General features: G+C 31.4%; 1 protein-coding gene and 1 long non-coding RNA gene across 2 annotated transcripts; one reads left to right on the forward strand and one right to left on the reverse strand.

The window, feature by feature from the left end:
* Nucleotides 1–2,598: 2,598 nt before the first annotated feature.
* On the reverse strand, nt 2,599–5,395 carry LOC107899722 (mitochondrial import receptor subunit TOM20). The gene is made up of 6 exons (XM_016825502.2): nt 5,161–5,395; nt 4,997–5,075; nt 4,705–4,874; nt 4,558–4,605; nt 4,060–4,155; nt 2,599–2,941 (listed from the first exon to the last, which is right to left on the reverse strand). Exons 1-6 carry the CDS (start codon nt 5,254–5,256, stop codon nt 2,801–2,803), a joined length of 630 nt encoding a protein of 209 aa, XP_016680991.1. The 5' UTR covers nt 5,257–5,395; the 3' UTR covers nt 2,599–2,800.
* A 2,449-nt stretch (nt 5,396–7,844) lies between these two features.
* Nucleotides 7,845–10,148, forward strand: LOC107899721 (uncharacterized). The gene is made up of 4 exons (XR_001684800.2): nt 7,845–8,375; nt 8,675–9,013; nt 9,109–9,151; nt 9,293–10,148. It is a non-coding gene; the product is annotated as an uncharacterized lncRNA (long non-coding RNA).
* The last annotated feature ends 1,185 nt before the right edge of the window (nt 10,149–11,333 follow it).

Raw genomic sequence — 11,333 nt, forward strand, 5'->3', positions numbered from 1 at the left:
GGGGAGAGTGATTTGTAACAATTTGGGTTCGACTTTGGGGTTGAAATTATCCATTGGGAGAGGGTAGATTGGGTTTTAACCAGTAGTTGTACCGGATGAATTGTTGAATAGAATCATTCTTTGAGTAAGGCTCCGTAGATGTAGAATTAGTGAATCTGAATTATGTTAAAAAATCCGTAGATGTAGAATTAGTGAATCCGAATTACATTAAAAAATATCATCTATTGATTTTCTCTTTACTAATCTCTTTGACTCAATTTTTGTTTATGTATGTCCTTACTTTACTTCTTGCGTTGATTGCTTAAACGGTTCTGTCCAAACCTTTTCTCAAACATATGTTTGAATATCTATCTAAGCATCGAATTGAATAGAGACCAAATTGAAGTTCTAATAATGTTTTTAATTAATAACTTTTTGTATTTATATCAACAAAATAATAAATATGTAATTAGATAATGAAATTTATATATATATATCATTATGTTAAATGTATCTTATTTTTCAAAAACATTAACTAATTTTTTTATATATATTTTTTGTTTATATATAATTTTTATGTCAAATATGTAATTTTTTCACCTACATTGTGGGTATAGTGAATTATGATATTATAAAATAAAATCATTATTTCTAATAACATTATTTTTATATAAAAAATATTTCAAATATCATTATTTTATATGTGAAATATTTCAAATATCATTATATTTTTACCTATATTGTGAGTATGGTAAGTTCTAATAAAAATAATTATTTCAAATATCATTATTTTCACATGTAAAATATTTTAAATAATAATATAAAATATAATTATATTTTCACCTGCATTGTGGGTAAGATAAATTCTAATATTATAAAAAAAATTAATATAATTGTTTTTAGGCTTATATGAAAAATAAGTACCCAAACTATGCTGCTTTTCCCATTTTGGTATCTAAAGTTTTTTTTTTTTGGTCAAAGTAGATACTAATACTTTTATTTTGTTACTACTTTAGATACTAATAGTTAACTCTTGTTTAAAGAACCTTTGAACCAATCAAATTATGGCACCTAGCATTCTAAATAAAATAAAAATATTTAAAATTAATTAAGAAAATGCCACAGAGATTAAATATTTAGCATACAAAAATTATATATAATAGTTGATGTTTTTATAAAATAAAATATTTTTAACATAAACATATACATGAAATATATATATATACATATAGGGTATCAGGGATTGCAATACAAAAAATAGATAATGTCAACTTGCAATTATGTAATACTTGGAATATTTGTTGATGTGTAGGTTGAATTAATTGGTTAGAGATGTAAATATTGTTTTGGATGATGAATGCAAAGAAATTTATGGAAAAAATATATATATATTTCCATTATATAAAGTTATTAATTATGAACATAAATTAAAAATAAAACAAAATAACTTCAATATGAATTTAAAATAAAGACAGAAAAGCTTTTGTGAGGATTTAAAGTTGCGCCACATGGATAAAAAAAAACAATATTTAACCATCCCATCAAGAAAGCTAACATTTTAAACAAAAATGGATTTTGACCTATTAACTGTCCAATCAGCAAAAAGGCTAATTCCTTCAAAAAAAATTCTTTCTCTTAAATTGAAAAAATGTATAATGAAACAGGTGTAAACACAAAGTTCAAGGAGCCCAAAAGAAACACGAGGCAGTACAAGGGCTCGAAAAGGAGCCCAAACTACAGCATGCGCCCCTGCCAACTAGGAGACTATGCCGCCACGAGGCTCGAAAAACTAGCGCTAGAACTGCCGTGGGGTTGGCTGGATTGTTGACGGAGGCAAAACCATATCAAACTCTTAGGTATGAACCACCGAAAGCAAAACCTGTGCCTTGGATCCCAAGAACCATCAATGTCCGATCAACGAATATGAAGGATAAAACCGGTGCCAAGAGACATGTAATGAACAAAGCCAAGAGGACAAAAACTAGAGCAAAAGCTAGACAAACAACACCGAGCATGAAAACCACATGACAAGCCAGAAAAAAGGAACCAAGGACTCAAGCTGGCAGCCAGAGGTCCAGACCACCTCTTCCCAACGACCAAAGGACAAAAAAATTGAAGACGGTGACAAGAGACCGAGTTATTCTACTGACAGAATGGAAAAGAGAACTGAGAGGAACATAAAGCAAGCGAGGGGAAGCCTCGACCGATCTAACGAACAGCGATGGCTTGCAAGATGACTTCTTTTTTTGAGGATTCTATTTTTGCTTATAAATGTAGTGATGACCCTTTTGGCTTCTATTTCTCTTTTCCTCTTGAATAATAGTATTGCATCACTTCAAATTAATTTCGTCTTTCCGTAGTTTAGCTAAACATAGTTGAAATAGACACGGCTGAGATACCACGCCACGCATGGTGGTGCAGTTGCAAAAGAGCACCAAAAAGAGATCAACTGATGGTTTCGTTACCGTACAACTATACTGCAGCCATTTTTTAACGAAGCTCCAATTCTTTATAGTAATGCTGGTCAAAGAAGATAATCAATAGTAGTAAAATGATTTTTTCCAGTTAATTAACCAATTGTACTTTAAATGACTAGTTTTGAATCAGTAGCCGAAGGCAGACGAGACAAATTTCTAAGCTTTGAAGGAAAGAAAATAATTGTTTCATACAGAAATCTTTATCGGATTGGATCATTGATATGAAAGCACTAAGGTCAAAAAAATAAGTACTCATAACATACAGTTCTAAAATTTCCTTCAAATGTCTCGACTCAAAAGGATGAAGGCTGTCTGAATCACTCGGGAGAATGTTGATGTGGTCCTTATCGCGGGGGTGGTGGCGGTGGGGAGGGTGGCATTTGTGATTTTGCAAACCCAACCCATGCAACAATGCCAACAGCAAGGATTATCCATCCACATATGTCATATTTGAGATCACTGCTGTTCTTATTCTTTGTAGCAGTCTGCAAGATGGTAGACAGAATTAGTAAGAAAAACAAAAGCAGATGCAAAAAAGGTCATCAGAAAAGAGCATGCCCTCAACAAACTTGAAATAGTTTTAAACAATCACGCCTACAAACTGGGACCTGGGAGTGAATAAAATAGCCAGGATGTTATTCCCAGCACAATAATCCTCTTATTCAGCGCGAAAAGAATTTCACAGGAAATGGAGAAAATCCACTAGTTCAGATCAGAATCCCACATAAGTGAGTTACATGAACCCTTTATCTCCATCACAGTGGATCGATGTTTATATTATGATGTAGACACCTTTCAACAATATGTGTATGTCAGATCTTTTGCATGCTTTACCCGTCTCCATTCTACATTGCTTCCATTAAAACAAAATGGCTCCGGCATACAAAAGATCCAAAATCTACATCATACATGATTCAATCACCAAACGCATTCTCCTAAATTACACCTTGCTACAGCTGCTTTCCTCATTTCAGTCATGCTATGTTTCTAACTGCCTGATGCATATTGACATAAAGAATTGTTGGTCCTTTGCCACAGTATAAATTTCTCTTGTGATTAGATGTCACACATTTCTCCAAAGCAATTTTCATCTCATCCTACTCTAATCTTAAAGATTAATTGTTTACCACTCTGCCTCAGCTCTCCTTCACCAATCAAACCTAATGTCGAAAATAACCGCTCATACACAATTTCTTGCACTCAGATCTCTAAAGAAATATAAATAATACCCATCAAACTAAGCTACATATCTCTAAAAGCAATAATTCTATGATAAAAGACAGAAAGAACCCACTCCAAGGGGCTTGGGCATGCACTTGCATATGATGCATGTTATACATAGAAGAGTAATCCCTTAAATTAACCATAATATGACTGCAATCCATCAAACGTTCTGACTTCTTCCTCAGAAAATATAGAAGATATCAAATGTAAATCAACAGAAAACAAAGACTAAAGACCAACTAACTAACCTTGATCTTTTAAAATGCATATGTAAATAGTGCAAAATAATCAATCTACTAAGCAGCACATTACAACACAAGCCACATAGAGATTATAGGAGAAAAAGAAGGGGAAGGGGAAGCGCAGATAAGAAGATTGCCTTTGTTGAATTGGAGGAAGTAGAAGTAGAAGGTCCAGCCCCAAGCGTCTGTTGACCTAAACCATGCTTAATGATTTCCTGGTGTAATTCTGGAGCCTGAGGAAAAAGAAAAGGATGATTTTAATACAGAAACAATTAAATGCACTCGAGTGAACTAAAAGCAAGGAGGACCACAAAGAACAAACTGCATACGGCTCATTTTGAACTTTGAACTTGATACCTCCCCTCACAGGCTTTAAGCGCGAAATTTCTAATCAATTGACACTTTACAAACTAATCAAAAGTTAACATTTCCTAATATATATATCACTACAAATCCATCTAAGAAGTCATGAAATATAATACATCCCTCCCATCAATATTAAACAAGGTCCACGCAACATTTTCACAACAAAATACAATAAGTTGTAGTAGCTATTAAAAGATATATATCACAAGAAACACGGAGCATTACCCAAGATTCATTAACCCAATATAAAGAAAAGAGAGAGGAAATACCTTGGCAGATATTTCTAAAGACTTGAGGTAAATGTCATTGCTCGGGTCCTACATATATGCATCACAAAGCAAACATGTCAAGAAAGTATATACATAGTCAGAATCAAAACTATGGCGACCAACATTTACTAATGAAAATTAAATTACCTCATCGACTGCTTGCTGGAAATATTGAGCAGCCTTTTCGAAATAAGGTCTTGCCTCGTCCTCCTTGTTAGTCAGAAACGCAAAAGAAGTCTGAGCATTTCCCAAGCACCATAAAGCATCATGCTTTCTAGGGTTAATCGATAAAGCCTCCTCTAGTTTCGAAATAGCATCTATTTAAAGAAGAAGAAAAAATCCATATCTAATCTAAATTAGTTGCTTTACCAATTACAACAAATTTCAATAGCCAATAAACAAATTATTGGATTCAAAAGGTATATATATATTAAAGAACCTTGAATCATTTTCTGAGAATCTGGAACGCTTTGAAACTGAGACAACTCCAGTAAAGCTCCGGCCCATCTGGTCAAATTCTGCCAAGAAAACAAGATTTTAAACAATAGCCAAAAAACCATTTTAATTAGAAAAAGAAAAGATCGAAGGAAGGAGAAAGCGAACATCGGCATCGAGAGGATTGGAAGCGTAAGTAGCCTCGGAAATTTTACGAGCTTGCTCGAAAAAGAGCAACCTATCGAGATCGTTGGACATTTCCATGGCTTTGGTTTCCGGTTAAATCTTTAGTATGAATTATCTGTACGGACAAATGTTAGAGCGTATCCAAATCAAGACTCCGTGTCTTTGGAAGGAGCCCTAAAGATTTTGACAGAGTGAATCTTTCTCTACTTTAGCATCTGCAATATTCTTATTTTATTTTCCTCCTTTAAAATTGGGCTCTTTGAGAATGGGCTTCTTGTTCTAAATACAACCACCATCACTATTTACCTGGATCTTTATTACAACCCATAATTCTTTTTGTTTCTTCCCATCTTTGATTGTGATGCAATAGAAGTTACAATAACTAATTTCACATTCACCGCTGTTTTTTAATCTTATCGAGGTAAACCCACATAAATTTTATTATATGAAAACTTCAATAAGGTTTTGTTTTTCATTACCTTTCAAAAACATTTTTGAAATCATAAGTAATATATTTTTTAACATTAATCTCATTGTAAGTTCTTAACATATTTGCCCTTTTTGATACAATGCCTACAACTAGGCATAGCCCCCAACCCTTAAATAGGAGGATAATTCGCTTCAACGTACTCAAACTCACATCCTCCTGCACTGACAACAATGCTGATGCCAATCGAGCTAAGACTCAATCAACAAAGCATAAGCAATGTTAAACAGCATTTTTAAACTTTTTTTTGAGAATTTAACTTTTATTTATGATGTAATATTTATTTTGGATATACCATTGTTTTTCTATTGAAATTTATTTTAAATATATAATATTATAAATTTAAAGTTGAAATGGTTATATTTTAATATGTAAATTATAGTTTATATATTCAAATTGAATTTTAAAATATTTAATATGAAATGCTTAAAAATATTAAAATTTATATTTCATATATCAAAATATTAAAAAAATGAGTTACAATAAATTATTTTTTTATATTCTTATTAAAATATCATAATATTAATAAATTTTGACATTGTTTAATGCATATTTTTACTTTATAATATCATGTCTAAAATAGACATTTTATTTTTTTAAAAGTATTTTTTGACAGCAATACTAAACACTTCAATTTTAAGCCAAACATTTCAAAAAGCATTTTCAAAAGTAATGAAAAAATAACCCTAAATCTTTCCCCTCGAAAGTTTAGTTGTAAAGCAAGTGTCTCACTTGAATTTACTTACAAAAATGTACTCAAAATACAAGTTCCTAAATTGAACAAAGATAAGTGCTATTAGTTATGTTCTACCTAGTACAAGCCATTCATATAATAGAGTTTTAACTTGCTAAGATTAAGGTGGTCAATTTCATTCCAGTATCGACCGAAAATGTTTTGTTTTGATAATAAATCGGAAAAATAAACTTTAAGTCACATTCCAGTTTAAATTTCAATTGGTCCTATCCATATCGATGCATATTAGTTGATTTTATCCATACCGACTTGAATATGCCATATTGACCGATATGAAAGTTTAAATTTTAAAACATTAATATTAATATAAATTTAAGTTTAAGTTTAAGTTTTTTATTATTTATTTTGAATTTGTTGGATGATACATTGTTTTATGCATAAGATGAGAAGACATTATTGTTCAATTTACGAAATAAGTTTTTTTTTTGTTTATTTTGAGTTTGTTTAGTGATGGATTGTAATTTTTGAATATTATTGAAGAGTATTTTATATTTGAGATTTATTTAATCTTTGTAAATATTTTTTATATACATATATCAAATATATACATTTTAAAAGTAGCAATAAATTCAAAACGGTACACCAAAACATATAAAAAATTAAAAATATTAGTGCCAGTAAATATAAATATGTCTACTAACTCCCTTAACTAAGATACCAATCAATTACAGTAGCCAAGGTCTTCATCTTGTTATATAAAGAAACTTGGATGGCATTGAAACACCTTCATCCCATCCTTTAAAGTCACTTATCCTTTAAATATCACCGATTTAACGCCCAATATGTTTTGACCAAAAAACTGCAAAACCAATTTTGATTTAATTTACTTACGGATATATTTACCTTCATAGGTAGACCACCCAAATCAAATTAGGAAGTAGTGGTGACAGAGGAAGCAAGAAGCAGCAGTGGCGAAGAAGCAGGAAGCAGAAAAAAATTTAGGGCACGTTTGGTTCGCTGTAATGGAATAGAGGCGTAATAGTAATTCAATTGTTTGGTTGAATGAAATGGAATAGAACTGTAATAGTATTATTGTGTTTGGTTGAATGGAATGATGTTGTAATAGCATAAGGAAAAAAACTAAAATAACTAAGATACCCTTAGTAGAATTTTTTTTAGGTAGATGATTATTGTTATTGTTATTAAATTTTAATAAGATTATTATTAAAAATAATTTAATAATATTTTTAACATAATTATGATTTTATTTTTGTAAAATATTAAAAAACCAAAATATATCCTTTAATTTAGTGATCATTTTATAATTTTTTAAATTTAAATGACCAAAATATAAACTTACTAATAATTTAATTACTTAAGTGTAATTTACCCATAAAACCCACCAAATACCAAAGCCCACTCACCAAAATCTCAAACTGCATCCGCCATCATCACTTTCTTCCCCCATTATTTTTTCCCTATCACCCAAATTTTTCATCAATAAGAACAAACTAAAGCCCAGCAACCCAATCCAGAAGAAAGCTCTAGAAGCCACCGATGCTTCAACCAATGAAACAAAAGCAGTAAACTCTCCTACAAAGCAACAATCAGTAATTAATTTCCTTCGGTTACCTAAATAGTCCTCTTCTCAACCTTTTTCAACCTTTCATTTCCTGCAAAAAAGCCCTTTCCAGATCCTACATCCACCCAAGACTCCCCTCCCTTGAATCAAAAAACATATGTTCAAAGCAGTAAACATATGCCCTTCTCTGGCAAAATCAGGAACTTCGTCTCGCAGGCATTGATGTATCCCTCGTTTTAATCCTTCAACAGCCAACAGATGGGCAACAACATTCCAACATTTTTATTTTATCTAAAATGATAAAATATTTATCCTTCCATTCTTATCTACTTATTATGCTTAAAAATTTTGGATCCCAAAATTCCCAAAGAGCAACCAGCCAGGGCTTTCTTTTCTGCCTTAAAGACCAAACAGTAACAAAGATGAATTAAAATGTAAGCTACTTACTTTAAAAATCTAAGCAGATTCGATTCCTTTAAGAGTTCCTATAAATGGGTTGTTGTTCTTTTCTTTGTATTTTGTTTGAGTGTTTGAGATTGAGATGATTGAGTCTCTTTTTCTTAAAGATAAATGTTATAAAATTTTGTTTTTTTTTTCGGCCATGGTTTACTTTACTGCAATGTTCAGATTAAAGTGTTGCTATTTTTTTATGGATTTTCTTTGTTTAATTTTGGAGTTTTAAATTATTTTCTGCATGGGTAAATTGGGTAAAACAAAATGAAATATATTTCAGGAATCGCCGAATAACCCATTCAGAGGTGGGCGTGCGTAATGGTGATTATGAGACTATGCCGCTTAGAACGTATTTGGTTGGGGGGAATGCATGCGTATTCCCCCTATGCAGCGGGCCCACTGCTATTACACCGTTTGGTTGGCTGTAATCCTAATCCGCGTGTAATCCAATACCCCCTTATGCAGTAATTGCGCGTAATAACTATTACGCTCCCTCATCCCCGATTCCCTAATCCGTGTTTTCCCCTTCTCTGCTTTTCCGTTTTTTGCCCTCGTCCTCAGCCTTCTTCATCAATTTCCCTTCCACTCAGTTCAGATTCTCCGACGCCTCCTTGCAAAGGTAAGTTCTTTTCCCTTCCACTCAGTCCGTCATCGATTTGCTGTTTTATTTTAACTGTTCACTAACTCAAATCGATTTCCCTTTTCATATTTCAGACACCTTTTTCATCGCAATCTTGGCCGATTTTGCATTCACCCGGTTAGTTTTCCAGAGGTTTTTCCAAAGATTGTTTTGCATGTTCGATTGGAAGACATAATTTTAGGGCTAAATAGTTTGTTTCGGTTCTTGCCTGTATTGCATTATTTGTGGGAGTTAATCGATTTCTCTTTCTCATTACAGGTTGTTGTTCATCGATCTCTTCCCCGATTTCCCTGGTTACAGGTTAGTTTTCCTCCCCAAGTAAAACTCCTCTGCGATTTGTGAAGAGAAACTTGAGGGGACGAATCTGCTCTCCCTTGCTATTCCTACTTAACTGCTTTCGATCTGTTGTTTTTGTTCATTGGCATGCTAATGAGCTTTATGATTGTTTAGTTGTTGTTTGGTATACTTAATCTGCTCAAATTCCAAACAATGGAGATTTTGCGTAATTTTAGTTGTTGTTGCGTCTTGGTCTGTTTGGTTTGTTTATATTTTGTTGTTAGTAATGCTCTGCTCTGTTGGCTAGATTTTGTTCCAGTTTGCTTAGCTTAGGTGGAATGGTGTTGGGTTTAGGGTTGTATCTTACATCTGATACATGGAAGATTGTTGTCTCTTTTCCTTTGTTTTGTAATCCAAAGACTTTTAAGGCATGCAAGTATGTTAATTGAAGTTATTTAAGCTATGTTTATTATTTCATAGGTAGTAGTACAGAACCATTAGGTTCATTTTGGTTGCAATCAAAGTTAATAAGCTTAACTGCAGACTTGAGGCAATGAGCAATTACGGCTACATTTTCTAAGTTAGCTTAATGACTGATCCAGACTTGTGAATTGCCATTTAAATTCAGACAGATTTGTGATACTCTGCTGCTGTTTGAAGGAGTTTACCTTCTGTAAAATGTTGTTAGTGCTGTTTTTGCAATTCAGAAATTGTTTTTGTTGTTAGTGAGTAGAAGATGAAAGGGAAAATTGTTGCCCAATTTTGATATTATTTTATAGGTTCTGGTTCCTGCTTGTTTTGGCCATTATTAATTGCAGTTTTGCAAGTTTTGATATTATTTTATAGGGTTAATTATGTTGTTATTATTAAAGAGTCAAATAATTATTGAATTAATTTACAAGGCTTTTTTATATAATAAGCTCTCTATTTTTAATTATTGAATTAATTATTAAAGAGTCAAACAATCAATCAAGTTCCAATTTCGATTCTTATATAATGTCCAAATTTAAGATTAAATCTTCATATTTTAATTAAAATATAATTCGGTACATCAACCGATTAAAATGCTAACGCAAATTTTTATGATGTACAATAATATTCAAATTTCTTATTTAATTCGAATTGATTATAATATTATTTTCAAATAAATTATCACATTATAAAATGACACTCAATTGACATAATTATTCATAAAGAGTTCGTTCCTTTTCAAATGCGTATAATGTTAATTACTCATGTTTTTGTTACAGCAACGGAGAAAATGTTCTCAAAATTAAAATTGATAAAATCTTACTGAAGATTAACAATATCTCAACAAAAATTGAATGAATTAGCTATTTTATTAATTGAACAGGTTATCTTATACGAGATTTATTTTAATAATTTGTTTCTCTAAAGTCTAAAAATTAAATTTTAAATAAACATTTATAATGTTGATTTAATAGTTAGTTAACTAATTTGAAGGTCTATTTTTACTGTTTCTCTTTTTAAGTTTTAGAAATGTTGACACACATTAGCTAAATATATTAACAATTTTATTAATAATTATTAAGCCTAGTATAGTATTACTTCATAAATGGCTTCTCAAAAGTGTTAGAGCCGTATGTAATACCAAACAAACAACTTTCTAAATTAGAATTATTTGTGAAAATTATTTTTGAACCCAAAAGCAAAAGCTACAAATTAGAACATGCTTTATAATTTATTAAATCATAATGAGTTTAGTTATAATCTAACAAATACCAACAATTAATTTTAGTTCAATTATACATATACCTACAAATTTTAATTACGAAGACGAAAAATTTAATAATTTATAAATATATTGATAATGTGTAATTGCAACTTCAGGGGATTGATACTGAGTTCTAATTTTAATATGTTGCAGTAATGGCTCGTCTGCCTTTAATTGCACAAAGTGTGAGGCGTAAAAGAATTGGTGCTGCATTGACAATATGGTTGGAAATCTGTAGAATTGCGATTTGGTTCTTATTTAGAATGGGTGCCAGCCTTAGCCTACATA

This window comes from Gossypium hirsutum, chromosome D04 (genome assembly GCF_007990345.1).
Source record: "Gossypium hirsutum isolate 1008001.06 chromosome D04, Gossypium_hirsutum_v2.1, whole genome shotgun sequence".
In the NCBI taxonomy this organism is placed as follows: domain Eukaryota; kingdom Viridiplantae; phylum Streptophyta; class Magnoliopsida; order Malvales; family Malvaceae; genus Gossypium; species Gossypium hirsutum.

Coding starts and splice junctions, on each gene's coding strand:
- LOC107899722 (XM_016825502.2), bottom strand. CDS start 5,256: ATGGAAATGTCCAACGATCTCGATAGGTTGCTCTTTTTCGAGCAAGCT. Junction 4,606..4,704: donor TCCAGCAAGCAGTCGATGAG/GTAATTTAATTT, acceptor GCATATATGTAG/GACCCGAGCAATGACATTTA. Junction 2,942..4,059: donor CTTCCTCCAATTCAACAAAG/GCAATCTTCTTA, acceptor ACCATCTTGCAG/ACTGCTACAAAGAATAAGAA.